Here is a 22,352-nt window from a genome sequence, read left to right as displayed (position 1 = left end):
TTACTCCAAGAGTGAACGCCACCCACGGTGTCCTCAAACACATCTAGCCCATGTTCCCTTTTCGGCAGGTGTGATTTGTTTCAGAACCATATTATCTATTTAATTAATTGGACCTTAATTAAACAACAATCCTTAGGCTCCTCCTAAGGCAGGTTGAGCTAACCTGGTCCAAGCGAAGAGCCCCGTCCACGAAGCGCTGTTGACGCAGCTGCTTGGCGATCCGGTGGAGGTCCTGGACGGCTTGGTGGACCTCGGCCACGGTGTGGCAGGAGGAGATGGGCGGCAGCTCCTCGGCCCCGAAGACCCTTTCTGGATTCTCAATCATGCTCTGTGCGTGGTCGTAACTGAGCTTTGCGCAGGACTGTATCACGGTCCGGCCGAACCATTCGTCCAGGATCTGGGATGTCAAGATGAGAAAGACCGTCAAGAAGAAACATGCCCAATGTCAGGGTTCCAAACAGCATCCAAAAGTAAATCGGAGTCCGAGGCAAAGTATTGCTCAAAGTTCCAATTGATGAAGAGAGCCACGTTGGCACATCTGGGAAAACCCGAATCTGAAAGCTTCCCTGTTTTCCCCTCCCAGTTGAAAGTTCAAGATCTTGCCCCCATGCCCACAAGTCCATCCCATGATCCGATCATCCACTGCCATGCTGGCAATTCCACCCATCCAGTTCTGGTCAGGTGCAGAGGTGCAAAGACAAAGGATGACCTTGGCTTTCTGGAAAGAATGTTGTTATGGCTACATCGCATCTAACTCCATACAATCCCCCCTCCCATTTTCCCACAATAGAAAATGCATAGTAGAATAATAGAAACTGTGGCAGGCGAAAAGATAAGATGGCTACAGGCCTGACACCCCAGTTGTTTTGTCAACCCCTTGCTAATTGTTTAAATTAGGACAGGCAGTCCTCGTTTAGAGACCGTTCAAAGTTACAACGGCACTGGAAGAAGTGACTTATGACCATTTTTCACACTTACGGCCTTCACCCCATGGTCACACGATCAAAATCCAGAAGCTTGGCGACTGATTCATGTTTATTTTTTTAGTTTCTAATATATTTTCATTGTTTACATATAAGTATATTGAACACAGTGTAATTGTCCTGGCATTCCACTTGCCATGAAACACAGATAAAGGAAAATAACATACATTTTCAAACAGTGCCAGTGTTGTACAGTAATTTCTGACCATCATATGCTAGAATGTCAACTTATCTATCATTCTAAATAAGGTTAAGGTTTCCATCACACATCTGTGCTAGTCGTTCCCGACTCTAGGGGGCGGTGCTCATCTCCGTTCCAAAGCCGAAGAGCCAGCGCTGCCCGAAGACGTCTCCGTGGTCTTGTGGCCGGCATGACTCAACACCGAAGGCGCACGGAACGCTGTTCCCTTCCCACCAAAGGTGGTTCCTATTTTTCTACTTGCAAGAAGCTGGGACAAGTGACAGGAGCTCACTCCTTTATGAGGCGCTAGGGATTCGAACTGCCAAATTGCCAAGCTTTTTGATTGAGAAGCTCAGCGTCTTAATCCCTGAGCCATCCTTTTATTTCATTGTTTACATAGAAATATATGTCTTTTTATTTTATTTTTACTTTATTGTTTGCATATAAATATACTGAATACAGTGTAATTGTCCTGACAATCCACTTTCCATGAACCAAAAGTAAAGGCAAATAACATATATATTATTTTCAGTGACGTGCGGTGAGGTTTATGACTGGTGAGGCACTGACACAGTGCTGAGTTTTAAATATTTTTAGACTTGTGGACTTCAACTCCCAGAATTCCACAGCCAGGCATTCCGATTTAAAGCAACAGCATTTGTTTTTCTCCTTTGCTCCTTCTTTCTTTTTCTTTTTCTTCTCCTTCCCCTCCTTCCTCCCCCTCTCTCAAACACACACACACACACACACACACAAACACACAGAAGTTGGATTGGACTATCTCTCCTACCCCTTCCCTCTCTCACTCACTCTCAAACAAATCCCCCCCACACACAAAAATTGGATTGGATATCTTTTCCAGTGGCTTGAAAGCAGCTCCTCTGCCATCCCCCCCCCCCCATTCCCCTGCTGCCTTTCCCAAACACCTCCACCATTGCAAATGCAGCCTGCTGTCTGGGTGGGAAATGCCTGGAACACAATAAAGCCCACCCACCACCTCCTGCTGGCAGGCTGGGGTGAGAGGAGAGGCAGAGAAGCCGGAGAGGAGCCGAGCCGAGCCTTCCAAAAGAAAGAGGCTGAGGGGAAGTGTGTGTACTACAGCATGGCTCTTTGCCTGGCTTCCTGCCTCCTCCTGTGGTCTCCTCAGTGCTCCCTTGTGCTCTCCCTCCCCAAGTGTAGTTTGATTGCAGGCGGAGCTACGTTGCCTTTTCAAACTTGTAATCAGTGAAGCTGGGCTAGATTTTTATATAGTTTTATCCAGCTGTGTGTGTGAGAGAGAGAAATGAATGGGGGCCTGGGGAGGAAGTCACTACACTTGGGGAGGGAGAGCACCAGTGAGGTTAAGCAGAGTCATCCACGGTGAGGCAGCAACTAGCTCAGCTTTTTCCTTTTACTTTTTTTTTTCATGATGAGAGTGGTGAGGCTGTGCCTCACTTGCCTCACCTGACTGCACGTCACTGACTATTTTAAAAGGTGTTGTGTTGTACAGTAATTTCTGACCATCATATTCTAGTTATGTTAACCTATCTATCATTCTAATACCTACATTCTGATACCGACATAGTATCTCTTTCCATGTCCACCTAACCTGATTCTTTCGCATTCCAACTTCTGCCTCATGTTTCTAACCATTGATAGAATCTTCTCCATGTAGCACAGTAATCTGTATCTCATTTAACTTTTATTGTTAACATTAGCCTGTCCGTTTCCACACAGAGTAGTATCTTCCTTAGCGTCGCTTCCTCTGAAGGCACATACACCTTTCTTGCTGCGCTCAAGATGTGCAATATTAGGTATATTGTCCCTTTATCATAACCCTCTGATTTAATGCCTAATAAAAATAATTCTATATGCGGTTTAAACTCTATATGCGGTCTGGTCATTTTTTCCTAACCACGTATGAATTTGTATCCAAAATTTCCTTGCCTTTATACAGGTCCATCACATGTGGCGGTATGTCCCAGGTGTTTTTTTTTTAAAGAGTTTTTTTTTTTATTCTCTTATATAAATATTTAGAGGTATACATTCACATTGTTATCGTTCTTATTTATCTTTATCACTTTTACATATTTGTTTTTCCACATAAAAGGTTAAAATATACAATCTGGGTTGCTTTTTTTGCCGTCCCATATACCTATTTTATATTATCCTATTTTTCTTTTCTTTTCACCTTCCCTCCCTTCTCTACTTCCTTCCTTCCTCATCTCCTTTCCCCTTTCCTTCTCCCTTTGCCTCTCCCCTACTCCTCTCTTCCTCTTCCCCCTCCTACCTTCTCTCCTTTTCTTTCTATCCCTTCCCTCCTTCCTCTCCTTTCCTCTTTCTTCCTTCTCTCCCCTTTCCTCTCTTCTCCTCTCCTGCTCTCTTCCTTTCCTTTCCAGTTGTTGTGGCTATCTCTGTATGTGCCAGGTATTTGTTTACATTTCCAACTGGCTCATATTTACGGCGGTTGCCATGTTTCTTTTTTTTTTTTTCAAAGAATTTTATTGGTTTTTTTAAAACATTTACTAGGAAAAGGGTATGTGGAATAATATACAAATTTTGGCAGTTGCAAGTATGGCAGACGCCCCCTCCCTCCAAACTCATAGAATGCATCTAGATATAAAACATTAAAACATAATCATGTAAAATCAGCATATAGGAATAAAAGTTTTCAATCAACTTATATATTATAACATATTTTCTAAATATAATTTCACTATTACTTTCGGTATGTTTATAGCAATGTGGTTTTCTTATTCATTTTTGTGATCTGAGCTTTCTTGGTATTGCCCCTTCCCCCCCCACTGGCAGAGCTCCGGCCCCTCCCGTGTCCTGTATAATTGTTGTAGTGTCTTCTGTTTTTTCTAGGTTTGCTTTATTTTTTTCCATAAAGGCCTGAGCCTCTATGGGTGTATTAATTCTAATTCTTGTCTCCTCCCAGAATATCAACATCCCTTCAGGCATCAACCATCTAAACCACACCCCTTTCTGGTATAATTTATTCGCCGATTGCGAATAACTTTTTCTTTTCTCCCTAATTTTTTTTGGGATCTGCTTCAAGATGGTTATCTCCCTATCGTGGTATGTCAATGTTTGCCCCCTTTGTACACCCAGAATTGCGTCTCTTGTGCTTTTCCTAGGGAATTTAATATGAACCTCCCTGGGTACATTGTGTGTCCTAGCATATGCTGAATTCACTCTATAGGCCAGGTCTATCTCCCACTCCATCTGTTCTTTGTCTTTGTGTATGTATTCAGCTAAGATGTTGATCATAATGTCCCTTATATTTTCCCCATCTGTTTCTATAACATTTTGAAATCTAAGATAAAAGGACATTCTCTCAAACTCTGTTTTCATTTGTTGAATATCAAGTTCTTTGTTACTCTTCTGTAAAACTTCCACCACCACCCTCGCCTCCGCCACCCCACCCTCCACAAGGTCCAGTCTCTGCGAGTTCTTATAAATTTGGACTTGATTCTCTTTAATTTCTTCCTTCATTTCCTTTAGTTGTTTCTTAATTTCTTCCTGGCCCTGTATGAGTTGTTGAAGCATTTGCAGCAAGTCCACCTCTGTGCTCTTAGGCTGCATCATTTCTGTAATCTTTGACTGTGTGGCAGGGCTGGATGTTGCAGATGTCGGTGTAGAAGTAGCAAAGCCAGGTTTTCCAGGTGGTGGTCTTTTTGGAGACATAGTTTATAAAACAGAGAAGTCAGTCAGTGTAGAGACTGGACAGCTGGAGAAGTAGAGCAGGCAGAGGAGTCCAGGAGGCAGAAAATCCAAACAAGTGAGAGTTTCTTTAGTCAATCTAGCGTTAAGAAAAGGTTTCCTCTCCAGAAGGTTCAGGAAATAGCAATCCACAAGAGATTCCTCTGGGTAGTACGGAGACAAAGACCGGAAGCCTGAGTTTTAAAGGTGGAGTCAGGTTTCACAGTTCATGAAGACAACGGAAGTGTGCCATCTTGCCCTGCCAGCTTTGGGCTCAGAGGCATAATAAAATTTCAAAAGTTCACAAAGTTCTCAGGTCATCAACAAGTTATAAAACTAAGTCCAGTGAAAATCACTTTTATAGGGGTGAGGCATCAGTAGTTGGCTCTCCCCCCACCTCCATCCTCCTAGGGGCAAAAGCAAAAATTTTTCAAGCCGCTTGTCCAAGGGGGGGTAAAATCCCCCCCCTCTAACCGCACCTCCAGCGAAGCTCCGAGAGTTTAACTTATAATCTTGCTGAAAAGTCCATCAATTCATCAAAAAAGGAATGGAGAAAGGAAGCATCTCACCATACCGCCGCTGCTTCCTTCAATTTCACGCTGCCCGATCGGCATGGGGCGAGACGCAGCGCGCCCTCCGAAACTGCTCCCCGGTGCCTAGAGCAAAGCGGAGAAGCCCCCACCAGCCGCCGCCGATGCCAGGGCCCTCCGCGAGCCGCTCCCTCGGCAGGACGCCTCTTCGGGGCGTCCTGTGCCCCCCCAGAAGCGGGGGAAGCCCACCGGGAGAGCGGGAGCGGGCAAAGACTTGCCCGTCGCCGTAGCCGCCGGAACCGGAAGTCCGGCGGTTGCCATGTTTCTTGCCTTTTGTGACCTTTGCGAAGACAGATTTGCTTTAAAACCGGGATGCTAACTTAACCACCGCAGTGATTCACTTAACAATGGTGGAAAGGCAAGTCATAAAATGGGACAACACTCCCTTTACAAATGTTTCGCTTAGCAACATAATATTTGGGCTCAGTTGTGGCCCATAAGTCGAGCTGTATCTTATATTGCTGTTGTTGTTAGTTGCGAAGTCGTGTCCGACCCGTCGAGATCCCATGGACAACATTCCTCCAGGCCTTCCTGCCCTCCACCATCCTCTGGAGTCCATTTAAGCTCACGCCGACTGCTTCGGTGACTCCATCCAGCCACCTCATTCTCTGTCGTCCCCTTCTTCTTCTTTTGCCCTCCATCTTTCCCAGCATGAGGCTCTTCTCCAGGGAGTCTTTCCTCCTTCTCCTTAGGTGGCCAAAGGATTTGAGTTTCCTCTTCAGGATCTGGCCTTCTAAAGAGCAGTCAGGGTTGAACTCCTCTAGGACTGACCGGTTGGATGGCCTTGCAGTCCAAGGGACTCAATGCAGGAGTCTTCTCCAGCCCCAGAGTTCAAAGGCCTCCATTCTTTGGCGCTCAGCCTTCCTTATGGTCCAACCTTCACAGCCACCCATTGCGACTGGGAAAACCGTAGCCATAACCAATATATTTCTGGGGAAGTACTAAACGCCTGCAGCCATGAGAACGCTTCACCAAGGAAGACGTGTGTCCTTGGGGCTTGATGGCGCATGAAACGCCCTCCCCCCCCCTTCCTCTCCTCTTGATCCCTCTCATACCTGGCTGTCAGCAACACAGGTGTTAATCCCATCAATCTTGGCCAGATCAGCTCTCCAGCTATTAGAAGCATTAAGGTTGCTGCTATGTACAACAACAACGAATCCTAGCAGTTTTCAGGAATGTGTTGAAGTCAAAAGGACGGCCCTGGCCGTAAGGTGGATTTTTCAGGAACAGCTGTTTTCCAGCACCGAGGGCAACCTTTGCAGTGAAGCGTCACAAAAAGCATTGGGCAACGCTCAACCTGACCTCGGCGGAGTGTTGGGTTCAAGCCAGGTAACCTGCTGGAGCAGCCAGGATGGAGAAGGTCGGAAAACACCCCCCAAGGTTATGGACTAGAGCAGTGTTTCTCAAACTTGGCGACTTGAAGTCCTGTGGACTTCAACTCCCAGAATCCCCCAGCCAGCATAGCTGGCTGGGGAATTCTGGGAGTTGAAGTCCACAGGACTTAAAGTCGCCAAGTTTGAGAAACACTGGACTAGAGGGATATGATTCAGAGGCATTTGAAAGCTGCTGCTTCTTCTTCTTCTCTGCGGTTGAAGGCACATCTCTGCTAATTAGGGAAGTTATGACATTGGAGGCCATTCCCCCTTTTGAAGATTCGTTGAGGAGAAGGGACAACAAGGGGAAGAGGCCTCTTGAACTCATGACCTTCAGCTTGAACGGGAGAACCTCGGGGTTTGGATGGATGTATCTCATCCATAAACCAGTTTGGAACAGATGGTTCTGGGCAGGTCAATTGGGCTACCCAACGGTGAAGAACCAGGACATCAATTGGATATCACCAGGTGGTCGGGGGGGGGGGGGGAATAAGACAGCCGAAGAAAACCTGGCACCAAACATTTCAGGAAGATCTAAAAAAACATCAACCTTTAAATGAAAGGATGTGGAGAGTAGAGTTACGGATTGAGAACGGTGGGGTATTGTTCCTGTTGTGGCCGCAAGAGGCTAGCGCAGCTGGCAGCAGATTCAGACAGTGAGGAGGTTGGGGAGGAAGATGGGCCAGTCCTGGAGTCTGGGGAAGGCTGTGATGAGGGCTCTGTGTCGGAGGCAGAGAGGGGGCCAGAGCCTTATGCCAGTTCTCAGCTGCCTTCAGAGTCAGACATCAGTGAGGCAGAAGAACAGCTGGAGCCTGTTCCCAGTGTGCGCATGCACAGAGCTGCCAGGAGAAAGGAACAGCTAAGGAACAAGGGTCGACTCGGGAGTAAAGGCACAAGTGGACGATGAATGGCCCCTCTCATAGGGAATAAAAGAGGAGAGAAAGGGGAGTGGAGTTTGCAGGAGACAATTACCGTATTTTTCAGAGTATAAGATGCACCCTCCCCCCCCATGAAAAAAAGAGGGAGAAAATCTGGGTGTGTCTTATACACTGAATACAGCATTTCTGCTCTCCCAAAATCCTTTGCAAAAATGGTCGTCCATAGCCTTTAGGAGGCCTGCAGAGGGTTTGGGAGGCCTGTAGAGTACAAACACTTTTTAAAAACATTTACCTCTTCAAAATCTTGGTGCGTCTTATACTCCGAAAAATACGGTAGTTCAATTCATTAGGGTGAGAATCTGATCCTGACTTCTGGCCAAGTAATTGCCTCTTACAGAGTGGCGTTTGGAAGATATCGGCCTGGCAGCTCTCCAAGCCTGATCAAGGTCTGTAGTTGTGAAATCTCATGAAAGACTGTCGGCCGGGAATTTGCTGGAGAGGAATTCCCTTTAAAACTAAATAAAAGGGGTTTTATCGGGTCGAGGAGTCGGCTTCGTGATCTTGGGAAGCCTAGGTCAGTACATTTGTAAGCCCCAAGTGCTGGCACAGGAGACACACACACACACACACACAAAAGAATTACCATATTTTTGGAGTATAAGACGCCTCCCCAAAAAGGCTGAAAATCTGGGTGTGTCTTACACACAGAATACAGCATATTTGGCCCTCTGAAATCCCACCCCTTCACCAAAATGGCATGCAGAGCCTTTAGGAGCTTTTCAGAGTGCTCCTGGGGATTGGGGAGGACAGAAATGAGCAAAAAAGGGGCCGTTTTTTGCTCAATTTCCCCCCCCCCCAGCCCCCAGAAGCGCTCTATAAGACTCCTATAGGCTATGCACGCCATTTTTTTGATGAAAAACGGGCCGTTTTTTGCTCGTTTATGTCCCCCCACCCCCAGGAGCATTCTACAAGCCTCCTAAAGGCTACTCATGCCTTTAAAAAAACAACAACAACGTTTCTGGGATGACTGCAGAGCGCAAAAAAATTTTTTTCAATTTGCCTCTTCAAAACCTTGGTGCGTCTTATACTCTGAAAAATACGGTAGCAAGAAATCCCGCCTTACCTTTCCTTGTGGAGTCAGCTTCCAAATGACGGAGAAGGTCAGCCTGTCTGTCATGGGATTAAGGCTGCAGAGCTCTTCACACAGCAGTCGGGGAAGCATCGGGATCACCTGGGAAGAGAAGAAGCACATGGACACCTGAACATGAGCTCCTGAGCCTAAGATCAGGAATCGTTTTAGTTTAACTTTATTGTCGTTGCACCTTGTACAACGCAATTAAGTGTCATCTTCAGGGTACATTATACACCAAAAGATCAAACACAAACACACATCCTTCACATTCCATACAATTGAATTGAAAACCAACAATGCATTAATATTGTACTGTACAGTAGAATTCTATATGGTTACTACCCTGGGATAGAAGCTGTTTTTCAGCCTATTTGTTCTTGTTTTTATTGCCCTGTACCGTCTGCCAACGAAACAAAAGTGCGCATAGTCAAAGAAATGGTATGCCCTGTTGCAATGGATGGCTGTGAAGGTTGGACCGTAAGGCAGGCTGAGCGCCAAAGAATGGAGGCCTTTGAACTCTGGTGCTGGAGGAGACTCCTGCATTGAGTCCCTTGGACTGCAAGGCCATCCAACCGGTCAGTCCTGGAGGAGATCCACCCTGACTGCTCTTTAGAAGGCCAGATCCTGAAGAGGAAACTCAAGTACTTTGGACACCTAAGGAGAAGGAAGAAGGACTCCCTGGAGAAGACCCTCATGCTGGGAACGATGGAAGGCAAAAGAAGAAGGGGACGACATAGAAGGAGGTGGCTGGATGGAATTACCAAAGAGCTATCTATCTATCTATCTATCTATCTATCTATCTATCTATCTATCTATCTATCTATCTATCTATCTATCTATCTATCATCTATCTATCATCTATCTATCTATCTATCTATCATCTATCTATCATCTATCTATCATCTATCTATCTATCTATCTATCTATCTATCTATCTATCTATCTATCTATCTATCTATCAATGATCTTCTAAAACTCACCTAATGAGAAGGACGGACTCCCTGGAGAAGAGCCTCATGCTGGGAACGATGGAAGGCAAAAGAAGAAGAAGGGGACGGCAGAGAAAGGGTGTTGGTACTTACCTGATACGCCTCTTCTAATAAAGTGGAGATAGCATCCATACATGGCTGACATTGTCTGCCTTCTGATTGGACTGAGTCTGATAAAAGTTAGTTAAGACACGCCCCTTGTTGCTAGCCTTCCCCAGCTTTTCGACTCAGTCCACTTCATGGACGGTCGTGTCATCGTGTGTCTCCTGAGCACTTTGCTGATTTCATGATTGGTTGAAGAATTGATTGATACTGACTTCTTTCCTTATATTGTGAGTGGGACTGGCTGGATGGAGTCCCCGAAGCAGTCGGCGTGAGCTTCAATGGACTCCAGAGGAAGGTAGAGGACAGGAAGGCCTGGAGGAACGTTGTCCATGGGGTCGCGATGGGTCGGACATGACTTCGCAACTAACAACATCTGCCAGATGATAATAGCTTTTTTTAAAAAAAAGGATGCCCAGGATGAGATGGAAAGATCCTGAAAAGTCCAAGTCCTTCTCCAAACCCAAAGTGAGGTGAGGAAAGTTCTTGAAAAAGCTCTCCAGGGCGACTCACGAGGGAAACCCTCTTATAATCTTGTAATTGCTACATCGTGGTGGGGAAATGAGGAATAGAATCCAGGCACCAGGTGTGAAAATACAGGCGGTTTTCAACTTACGACCACAAAGGAGCCCCAGATTTTAACATAGACGGGGGCGAAGTGAGTTTTGGCCTCTTTTACAACCTTTCTTGCCACCGTTGTTAAGTGAATCATTGCGGATGTTAAGTAACACGGCCGTTAAGTGAATCTGGCTTCCCCATGGACTTTGCTTGTCGGAAGGTCGCAAAAGAGGATCACGCGACCCCGGGGGCACTGCAGCCGTCGTAACTAAGAGTCAGTTGCCAAGCGTCTGAATTTCGATCACATGACCAGGGCAGTCTGCAGTATGAGAAACGGTCCTAACTTTTTTCAGGGCCGTTGTAACTTCCCACGGCCGCTAAATGAACTACTGCAGCACTAGCAATAGCACTTCAACCTATATGCTGCTATAAGTCAAGGAATACCTGTATAAGGTCTCCTGTTTGAGCAGGGAGTTGGACTAGGGGTGTAACTAGGGTTGGGGAACAGGGGTCATCAACCCTTCGGACCTCAGGGATCACTAAATTCATCATTTTAAATCCTGTGGACCACTAATAGGATCTGCCTAATGATCAGATGGGTGGGCATGGCCAGGTGGTCATGAGATTGAATGGGCGTGGCCAACTCAATGTCACTCACGTCGAGGAGCGCTTCGCTGGCCTCTACTCATCCCTCCCCTTCCAGCCCCTCCTCGCCTGCTCCGCCCGGGCTCCTTAGGGCCCCAACAGGAAGCAGTTGCTGGAGCTGAGCAGCCCCCAGGAGAAAGAGTTGGCAAAACAGCCCAGTTCAAACGGGATCTGACCGAGGAGGAGGCTCAGCAGAAGCACCTCACTGAGGACTAGGAGCATGGGCTTTCCAAGCAGAGGGAATACCTGCGGGAGTGCAAGGCCAGGTGTCGGCACCTGGAGGCTCAGTGGGCTGAGTTGGTCAGCCAGTTCCAGGCCATGATGCAGTCCCACTGGAACGAGGCCCTCCGGCTCTTCCCCACCAGCGGCTCTTCCCTCCAGCCTTCGCCCAAAGCCCCCCACCAGGAGGCTGAAGCAGACCCCAAGTGGGAATTTCTGCCCCCCTCCGACCCCCACAAAAAGACCCCCAAGGGGGAGACTCTCTGCAGCCACACAAGCGTTCCTTGCACGTATCGGGCCCAGTTTGAGGACCCCTGATTGAGTGCAATATAAAAAATGCAAATAATTTTTCTGCGGACCACCGAAATTTTCTCACGGACCACCAGTGGCCCACCGACCACCAGTTGGTGACCGCCGGACTAGAAGGCCTCCAAGGTCCCTTCCAGATGTGCTTTTCTGTTATCATGAGAATACAGACTTCAAGGTTCTGAATGGCTATCTCTGAATGGCAAGTTAAAAAAAACAAACATTTTTTTAAAAAAAATTGAAGAAGAGATTTCGTTAAACAGGGAAAACGAATAATCAAGAGCGCCCTTGTTACTTTGCTGGCACGTCTGCCGGCTGCTGCGTTCCCTGTCACCCTCCGTTTACGCCACCGTAAGCAAAGTTGGCTTTTCAAAAGCCTCAAGCAAATATGTCTGTTTGAAGAGGAGAAGGGGAAGAGGAAGAGAACAAGGAAAAGAGGAGGAGGTGGAGGAGGAGGAGGAGGAGGAGGAAGAAAGAAAGAAAGAAAGAAAGAAAGAAAGAAAGAAAGAAAGAAAGAAAGAAAGAAAGAAAGAAAGAAAGAAAGACAGACAGACAGACAACAATCACAATCCATCATCCCATGCGCAAGTTTTGGAAAGCGCCCCAGAGTTCATCTTCACCCCAAGAACCTTCATGGGAAAGCTCTTAAAAAATATTTAATCACGTTTGTGGCTTGGCACCCGAGCCACCCCCCTCGCCCCCCCCCCCCCGCTCATAAATCCACTCTAATTGCCTGGCAGCGGTTGGGAGAAGGAGAGGGAGAGGAGGTGAGACGGGGAGGGGGGGGAAGCCTGGCGTGGAGTCTGGAGGGGAAACGGAGCCGCTTTCCATATGAATCAGCAGGGCTGGTTATGAGGCAGCCGAAGGCGATAAGCTGGTTCCTCCCGATACAGAAGCCGCCAGCTGTGTTATCCCAAGAGCCAAGGAGCATGTTGACAATAGGCGCCCTGGGCATAATTTACAGATTTCCTACGTGAGGTTGGCCATGCCCTTGGCCCAACAATGAGAGGCTCTCCCTTGGGAGGGGGCCAGGCCCTGGCCGAGAGGGGTGGGGAGCAGGGGTGGGTTCCGGCAGTCACTACTGCCGGTTTGCGCATGGGCGTTCCTGCGCGCCCATGCGCAGAGCGATAAAAATTGCTCTGCGCATGCACAGAAGCAAAAGAACAACATGGGCGTCGCCTATGGCGTCGCTGGGAGAACTGATTTGGGGGGCGTGGCAGGCCTGGGCTACTGCCGATTCCAACGACCCCCGGCCGCCAAATTGCAACCGGTTCAGCCGAACTGGGCCGAACCGGTAGGAACCCACCACTGGTGGGGATGTGTTAAAATGTCCTCTTAGTTCGGTAGTGGATAAATCAGGGGTGGGACTGAAAAAAAGTTAGCAACCGGTTCTCTGCCCGGTTGCTGGGAGGGCGTGGCCCACCTACTCGGCCTCCTGCACTGTGTCGGGTGGGGTGGCGCTCTGGAGTCCCTTTGGAAGCTGGAAACAGGCCCGTTTCTGGACTTCCGGGAGGGCCGTTTTTCGCCCTCCCATAGCCTCCACGCAGGCCCTCCACTTACCTGGCATGATGAACAGACCGCGTGGAGACTCCTGGGAGGGGAGGGGTGGGCAGGGCCAGCCAGTCCTTGCAAGTAGCGGTTCAGTGAACTGGATGCAAAATTAGTATCTGGTTTGCCCGAACCAGTCCGAAGCAGCTGAATCCCACCCCTGGGTGCAGGGAGACCCCACACTCCCCCTCCCCCCCCGTGGCTCGTTTTCGGCCTTCACAGCCTCCTGCACCTCTCTGCCGGCCAAAAAAAGGGCCATGCAGGGGTGGCTCAAGTGGTGTAGGGTTTCCTGCCTAAGCAGGGGGTTGGACTAGAAGACCTCCAAGGACCCTTCCAACTCTGTTATTCTATAAGTTATTCACGCGCCCCCACAACCCCGCTTCCTGTTTTGGCCAGCAAAATGATGCAGGAGGCCATCCAGGTTGAAAATGGGGCACAGAAGGGAGGGCATGTGTGGCCCTCTGTGCCCCACTTTGGCCGGCAGGGTGCTGTAGGAGGCATCCGTCCCGTCCCCCCTCCCCGTGCCCCACAGCCCGCAGAGAACTACAATGCTGATCAGGATCTAGAAGAAATCCAGTTTGACACCCTTGCCCTGGATTAACCAAAGTAGTGGCAGGGCAGACACCAAGGAAGACAAAGAACAATTGATTCCATCCAGCAACAGATGGAAACTAATCCAGGAGAGAAGCAACCTAGGAAGAATTTCCCAACAAGGAGGACAATTAGTCAGTGGAACTACTTGCCACCAGAAGTTATGGGGGGCTCCATCACTGGAGGCTTTTAAGAAGAGACCGGACAGCCATTTGTTTGAAATGGCATAGGGTCTCCTGCTTGAGCAGGGGGTTGGCTTAGATGACCCCCAAGGCCCCTTCCAACTCTGTTATTCTGTACAGGTAGTCCTCGACTTACAACAGTTCATTTAGTGACCGTTCAAAGTTACAACGGCGCTGAAAAAAAGGGACTTAGGACCATTCTTCACAGTTACAACCTTTGCAGCATGGCCACGATCGTGTGATTAAGATTCAGATGCTTGGCAACTGGTTCACACTTACGACCGTTGCTGTGTCCCAAGGTCACATGATCCCCTTTTACAATCTTTTGATGAGCAAAATCCATGGGGGTGGGGAGCAGATTCACTTAACAACCGAGTTACTCACTTAACACCCACTTAACAATTGTGGCAAGAAAGGTTTGTAAAATGAGGGCCAAATTCACTCCCCCCCCCAAAAAAAAAGTCTCACTTAAAAGCAGAAGTTTGGGCTCAACTGTGGTCGTAAGTTGAGGACTACCTGTATTCTGCATCCCTGGTCCAGAGCATAAGGGAGGCGACAGAAACAGGCATGAATTGTTCCCTGGGCAAACAGAGGGAGAAATGATGGGCAGTTACAGACTCTAGAAAGAGTGCAGAGAAGAGCAACGAAGAGGATCAGGAGTCTGGAGGTTAAACGTAGGATGAACCATGGAGGGAATGGAGATAATTATAATGGAGGGAAGGATCGGGGCGACCTTATAGCAGCCTTCCAGTATGTCTATGGAGACTCCCAGTCATCCAAGGTCATGGTTGTCCCAAAGGTGCTTTTTCAAAAGGCAACTGGAATTTCTTGGGGGGAGGGGTTGTTTTGTTTTTTGAAGACTTTTCACTTCTCATCCAGGAAGCTTCTTCAGCTCTGACTGATTAGTGGGGAATGTAAGGATTTATATTCCTTGCAGAAAGTTGGTCATTTGCATCCTTTTAGAGGGTCACTGAGGCCACTTGGAGGTTTCTCTGTGTCCTCAGGGTTACCTAAGTGGTCTCTCTCTGTGTGTCGGTGTTTCTCTGTTTCTCTCTCTGTTCCTCTCTCCCTCTCTCTCTGCCTCTTTCTCTTTCTCACTGTTTCTCTCTCTCTCTCTGTTCTTCTCTCCCTCCCTCTCCCTCTTGATCTCTCTGTTTTTGTCTCTCTCTCTTTGTCTGTCTCTCTCTGTCTCTGTCTCTGTCTCTGTCTCTCTCTCTCAGTCTCTGTCTCCTTCTCTCTCTCTCTGTCCCTCTCTCCCTTGCTCTCTCTCTGTCTCTTTCTCTTTCTCACTGTTTCTCTCTCTCTGTTCCTCTCTCCCTCTCTCTCTTGATCTCTATCTGTCTCTGTTTTTGTCTTTCTCTCTGTGTCTGTCTATGTCTGTCTCTCTGTCTCTGTCTCCTTGTCCCTCTCTTTCTCTCTGTCCCTCTCTCCCTCTCTCTCTTGCTCTCTCTCTGTCTCTGTCTCTTTCTCACTGTTTCTCTCTCTCCCTCTCTCTCTTGATCTCTCTCTCTGTTTTTGTCTCTCTCTGTCTGTCTGTCTTTCTCTCTCTCAGTCTCTGTCTCTTTCTCTGTCTCTTTGTCCCTCTCTTTCTCTCTCTCTCTGTCCCTCTCTCCCTCTCTCTATTGCTCTCTCTGTGTCTCTGTCTCTTTCTCTGTCTGTCTGTCTGTCTCTCTCTCTCTCTCTCTCTCTGTGTCTCTGTCTCTGTCTCTGTCTCGTTTGGTGGCCACAGTGAAGGAGCACCCATAACTTCTGGAGGCAAGCTGTTCTACTGCTTAATTATTCTCACTGTTAGAAAGTTTCTCTTTAATCCGAGGTTGCTTCTCTCCTTGATTAGTTTCCACCCATTGCTTCTTGTTCTACCTTCAGGTGCCTTGGAGAATAGCTTGACTCCCTCTTCTTTGGGGCAACCCCTGAGATATTGGAAGACTGCTATCATGTCTCCCCTGGTCTTTCTTTCTCTTAAGCTAAACATACCCAGTTCCTGCAATGGTTCTTCATATGTTTTAGTCTCCAGTCCCCTAATCCTCTTTGTTGCTCTTCTCTGCACTCTTTCTAGAGTCTCCACATCTTTTTTACATCGTGGTGACCAGAACTGGATGCCGTATTCCAAGTGTGGCCTTACCAAGGCCTTATAAAGTGGTATTAACCCTTCACGTCATCTTGATTCTCTCCCTCTGTTGATGCAGCCTAGAACTGTGTTGGCTTTTTTGGCAGCTGCTGCACACGGCTGGCTCCTATTTAAATGCTTATCTACTAACTCTCACACTTACTATTATTGAGCCAGGTACCACCTATACTGTACCTGTGCATTTTGTTTTTCTTGCCTAAATGTAGAACCTGACTTTTTTCACCCTTGAATTTCATTCATATTCTATTCGATTCCATTTGAAGCAGGCCAATCTCTTTGCCAGCCAAATCTTTCTGCTCTTCGAAAGTTTCCTTTCTTTCTTTTTCTTTTTTGCTATTTCTTTTGGTCTCGGCCCTTCCACGAATTCAGACTTCGATCCCTTCCTTATTATTCCGCCCGTCCTTCTCAAAACATCGACACCCTGACAACCTGCTGGTGTCAGACTGGAGCTCCACGAGGCCACTTGGACTCAACCCGGAGTGCAGCTTCCAGGGCAATCTTTGATCTCAAGTTTAAAAGGCAACCCGCAAAAAAATATTACGGGAGATTTATGGCTGAACCTTCCCCAACTCCAAAAGATTTCACACCTAAAACAACAGGCCGGGAGGTGCCAAAAAAAGGGAGAAAATTGTTTAGATTTGCCTGCTTTGTAGAATCCGATACACTCATTTTGGAGAGGTTTCCACTCTCTCAAAACAAGCCTTGAGCCTTTGACACCACTGCCCAAGCAATTCGAGAGAATTTATGCAAAGCTATATTAGAATAGAATAGAATAGAATAGAACAGAATAGAACAGAACAGAATACAATAGCAGAGTTGGAAGGGACCTTGCTGGTCTTCTAGTCCAACCCCATGCTTAGGCAGGAAACCCCACACAACTTCAGATAAATGGTTATTCAATATCTTCTTAAAAATCTCCAGTGATGGAGCATTTACAATTTCTGGAGACAAGTTGTTCCACTGATTAATTATCTCACTCACGATGTAGAAAAGATGTGGAGACTCTAGAAAGAGGGCAGAGAAGAGCAACAAAGAGGATTAGGGGACTGGAGGCTAAAACATATGAAGAACGGTTGCAGGAACTGGGGATGTTTAGTTGAATGAAAAGAAGGACTAGGGGAGACATGATAGCATCTTCCAATATCTCAGGGGTTGCCACAAAGAAGAGGGAGTCAAACTATTCTCCAAGGCACCTGAGGGTAGAACAAGAAGCAATGGGTGGAAACTAATTAAGGAGAGAAGCAACTTAGAACTGAGGAGAAATTTCCTGACAGTTAGAACAATTAATCAGTGGAACAGAAGTAGCCTCCAGAAGTTGTGAATGTCCCAACACTGGAAGTCTTTAAGAAGATGTTGGATAGCCATTTGTCTGGAACGGTATAGGGTTTCCTGCCTGGGCAGGGGGTTGGACTAGAAGGCCTCCAAGGTCCCTTCCAACTCTCATTCTTCTGTTAGAACAGGACTTTAATGCTACCTTCACATGGCACATCCCTTCTTTCTTTCCTCAGAGACATACTGGGGATAGAAGAAATATCCACTTAGAGGAATTCAGGCTTTAACAATGTTTTAGGGCACTTTTGCTTACTAATCCTTCACTTCTGCAGCGTGGAATGGGAATGCCGCTCGTTTACACTTCTGCCAAAGAACCGTAGCTAAGGATTTTGCTTTAAGAGTATCAAGCTAGCTGGGGATTATAGGATTTGTAATGCAAAACATCCGCAGGGCACTAGTTGCAGAAGAAAGTGATTGTTCTGACCTAGGCTTCCTGAGAAAGCATAAATCACAATCTTATTCCCCCAAACCCTCTTTTGTTTGTACGGCTGTGAATTATGGTCATTCACAGCCCATAACCATTGATAAACAGTCCGTGAAGAGTCCAACAGATGTCTGCCACAGTCTTTCAGGGCAATGTTGATAAGCACCCAACTTTACCTCCCTTGAAACGCTGCCAGAGACCGAATTGCCAATTAGTTTTGCAAGGCCAAAACGTATCACAGAGTCAAACAGAGTTTCTCAGAGTTTGAACCGACCAAAATGAACAAAATTGCTTCCTGCCAAGGCTCACGTCCGTGTGCTCCTCTTTTATGTCTTATGGGAGGGCCAATCATCTCCAAGCCTTACTCCCAAGTCGCTCCTTTTCTCTTAACTATTCTCGTCTTCTGACAGCTCTGCGCATGCACACACTGGGAACAGGCTCCCCCTGTTCCTCTGCCTCGCTAATGTCAGACTTGGGAGGCTCCGGAGACAGGACATCACTACCAGATGGCCTTGGCCCCCTCTCTGCCTCCGACACAGAGCCCTCATCCGAGCCTTCCCCAGACTCCAGGACTGGCCCATGTTCCTCCCCAACCCTCCTCAATGTCTGAATCTGCTGCCAGCTCTGCTGGCCACAGCAATGATAAACCTTTGCTACCAAATTATCAGCTGCAGAATTCATCGTAATCCATGTTTTAATTCTACCAGAGGATATCATACATTTTCTACACAGGTAGTCCTCAACTTACAACAGTTCATTTAGCAACTCTTCGGCACTAAAAAAAAAAGACTTATGACCATTTTTCACACTTACGCCTGTTGCAGCCTCCCCGTGGTCACAGGATCAGATGCTCGCCAACCGACTCATATTTTTGACGGTCAATGTGTCCCGCGATCCCCTTTTGCGACCTTCTGACGAGCAAACTTGAGGGGGAAAGGCAGGTTCGCCGAACAACCGTGTTGCTAACTAAACAGCCGCCGTGATTCACTTAATGACGGTGGCAAGAAAGGTTGCAAAATGGGGCAAAACTCACTCAATTGTCTCGCTTAGCAAAAGAAATGTCGGCCTCAATAGTGGCCATATGTCATGGACTACCTGTATATATATTTGTCTATGTTGTATTCGTATCGGTCCAAGATAATATTTGTGAGGAATCAGTGCAGGAATGCAGGTTAGCTCACCAACCTATGTTGTTTATTAACCTGGCTGCTAAAATTTCGCTAAAATTTCATTCTGCTTTAATGACATTCCCCAAGTGGTTAGTTTTGTGGCCAGCCAGCGGCCAGCAGAGCTGGAAGCAGATTCGGACAGTGGGGAGGTTGGGGAGGAAGATGGGCCAGTCCTGGAGTCTGGGGAAGGCTCTGATGAGGGCTCTGTGCCAGAGGCAGAGAGGGGGCCAGGGCCGTCTGACAGTTATCAGCTGCCTTCGGAGTCAGACATCAGTGAGGCAGAAGAACAGCTGGAGCCTGTTCCCAGTGTGCGCATGCGCAGAGTGGCCAGACGAAGGGAAGAGCTACAGAACAGGGGTCGACTTGGGAGTAAGGCCACAGGTGGATGATGAATGTTCCCCCCCAGAGGAAATAAAAGGGGAGCAAAAGGGGAGTGGAGTTTGCAGGAGACCACGAGTCCATTCCTGCATCCTTGCCAAGTATTGCTGCATCTGAAAGATCTCGGCCTGGCCGCTCTCCAAGCCTGATAAAGTTCGAGAATTGTGAACTATCTTGAGAGACTGTGGGAGAGGAAAGACTTTGCTGGAGAGGAATTCACTGTCAATTAAATAAAAGGGGTTAATCGGGATGAGGACTCGGCTTCGTGCTGCTGGAGAAGCCTAGGTCAGAACAGTTAGAGAAGGCCAGCACTTGGTCGCTACATGGTTAAGGCTGGAAGGGAGTCACGCCCCTCTCCACCCCCCAAAATAAGCAGTCGATCGGAGAACAGAGCTATGGAATATTGGAACCACTGCTCCAAAAAGGAAGATCTGTCAATCAACAGCAAATGACAGCCAATAATATTGGAACTTGCGGCCCTGGCAAAGGAAGGGAAATGGGAGGGGATGGTCAGAGTGGGGAAGGCAAGAAATTGCCAAGGGTTTGTTAAAAGCCAGGAAGGATTCTGGAATAGTATTGGGGGTGGGATTCGAGGGGGGGGGGTGAAGGAAAGGGGGCGGTGAAACAGCCTCAAGCAAATGGCATCCGATTTTAAGGCTGGCCTTCAGAAGGAGAAAATACAATGGAAGTAAGAAGAGTTACGGGATAGTCATCCCAAGCAACTTACATTTAGGGATACAGGCAGAGGCGGGATCGGTTCGCCCGAACTGGTTGCGGAAATCGCAGGTGGCCCCGCCCACCGGCCCTGGCTCTATGGCATCCCATTTAGGCACTTTTTTTAAAAAACCAAAGTGCTTGCGCAGAAGTCTGACCACATACGCGGACGTGGCTCACATTTGCGAACCAGTAGGGAAGGTACCGGTAGGGGACACGGTGGCTCAGTGGCTAAGATGCTGAGCTTGTCGATCAGAAAAGTCGGCAGTTCGGCGGTTCGAATCCCTAGCGCCGCGTAATGGAGTGAGCTCCCGTGACTTGTCCCAGCTTCTGCCAACCTAGCACGTAAAAAATGCCAGTAGAAAAATAGGGACCCCCTTTGGGGGGAAGGGAACTGCGTTCCGTGCGCCTTTGGGAGTTGAGTCATGCCGGCCACATGACCCCGGAGACGTCTTCGGACAGCGCTGGCTCTTTGGCTTTGAAACGGAGATGAGCACCGCCCCCTAGAGTCGGGAACGACTAGCACGTATGTGCGAGGGGAACTTTTACCTTTGGGGAAGTTAAGTGACTAGCACCCCTGAATGCAGGAAATGCGTGAAAAGATCGCCAGGGAAGAAATCCTGCTCGTACAGGCAATCCTCGACTTACAACGGCATTTAGTGATCGTTAGGGAGTTACAACGGCACAGAAAAAAGTGATTTAGGACCGTTTTCCACACAAATGGTTGCGGCTTAAAAATTACCTGTACTGATGCCAAGGAGATTCCTGTATAAAACAGTGATTCTTTGCTGACTGGGGAATTCTGAAAGTTGGAAGTCTACATATTTTAACATGGCCAACTTTGAAGAAAGCTGTTGTAAAACAAGAGCAAAGGAGCCACGGGGGAACAGCCTAAGGATGCTCTGTTCTGCCACGGAGTCCATTTTCATACTACACACATCCTGCGCGTCCATCTTCAACACAGGTAGTCCTCGACTTACAACAGTTCATTTAGTGACAATGGCAAGGGGGGAAACCGACTTATGACTGTTTTCCCACAGTTACGACCATTGAAGCGTTTCCCCTGAGGTCACATGATCAAAACCCAGCACACTGGGCAACCGACTCGTATTTATGACGGTCGCAGAGTCCCCCGGGGGTGACACGATCTCCTTTTGCGTCCTTCTTGACAAGCAAAGTCGGTGGGGAAACTGGGGTCACTTCACAACCGTGGGACTGACTTAACAACGACAGGGATTCACTTAACAACTGAGGCAAGGAACATTGTAAAATGGGGCAAAACTGATTTAACAAATTTCTCACTTACCGCGTTTTCCCCGAGAATAAGACAGAGTCCTATTTTCTTTTGACTCCTGAAATAAGCGCTTGATCTTATTTTCGGGGAGGTGTTATTATTTTTGAGGTGCAGGAGGAGGAGGCGAGCGTGGTCACCTCACGGCTGCTGGTGTGTGGCAATATTTTTGGGGAGGGCTTATTTTTGGGGGAGCAGGGGTTATTTTAGCCCATGCGCTCAAAAGCCCAATTGGGCTTATTATCCGGGGAGGCCTTGTTTTCGGGGAAACAGGGTTGCAACATAAATTCTTGGCTCAAATTGTGGTCGTATGTCGAGGATTACCTGCATTCAAAAAGAGACTGAGTTTTGCCCGAAGATAGCTCCTCACCTTTTGCACCAGGTAAACGCTCGTAGCTCTCTGGCTCGCAACTTCATCCAGGGTGGTGCCTTCCGGGACGAAATAACTCACGTCCGCGATGTGAACCCCAACTTCGAAGTTCCCTGAAATGGCAACAAAAGGATCCCTTCATTATCCTGGCTGCGGCATTCTGGGAGTTGAAGTCCACAAGTGTGAAAGTCGACGGGTGTGAAGAATACGGTGTTATATCACATGATGTCGACTTTTCTAGCTTCCTATGTTTGTTTCAGAAGAAAAAGAAACTTGGAAAGGAAAAAAAAAACAGCCTGTCAGGCCTGCAGCCATCTTTCCTTTTGGATCTTTGTCCTGCCACACTTTCTATTATTCTACTCTGCATTTTTTATGGTGGGAAAACGGGAGGGGGGGATTGTACGGAGTTAGATGCAATGTAGCCATAACAACATTCTTTCTGGAAAGCCAAGGTCATCCTTTTTCTCTGCACCTCTGCACCTGACCAGAACTGGATGAGGGGAACTGCCAGCATGGCAGTGGGAGATTGGACCAAGGGATGGACTTGTGGGTGTGGGGGGGCAAGACCTTGAACTTTCAACTGGG

The 22,352-nt window shown here is 47.7% G+C and overlaps 1 protein-coding gene across 2 annotated transcripts in view; it reads right to left on the bottom strand.

Annotated features, from left to right (window-relative positions):
- DIS3L2 (DIS3 like 3'-5' exoribonuclease 2) overlaps positions 1 to 22,352 on the bottom strand; it is a 223,157-nt gene that overhangs the window by 79,948 nt on the left and 120,857 nt on the right. For both annotated transcript variants that reach the window (XM_081956034.1, XM_081956033.1), the window contains 3 exons: positions 21,768 to 21,880; positions 8,813 to 8,920; positions 164 to 397 (listed from right to left, as the gene is read on the bottom strand). In XM_081956034.1, coding sequence (XP_081812160.1) covers positions 164 to 397; positions 8,813 to 8,920; positions 21,768 to 21,880 — 455 coding nt within the window. The remainder of the gene's footprint in view (positions 1 to 163; positions 398 to 8,812; positions 8,921 to 21,767; positions 21,881 to 22,352) is intronic.

The sequence above is a fragment of the Natrix helvetica genome (genome assembly GCF_964273705.1).
Source record: "Natrix helvetica genome assembly, chromosome: 5".
Classification (NCBI taxonomy): domain Eukaryota; kingdom Metazoa; phylum Chordata; class Lepidosauria; order Squamata; family Natricidae; genus Natrix; species Natrix helvetica.
This window is presented reverse-complemented; position numbering and strand designations above follow the sequence as displayed.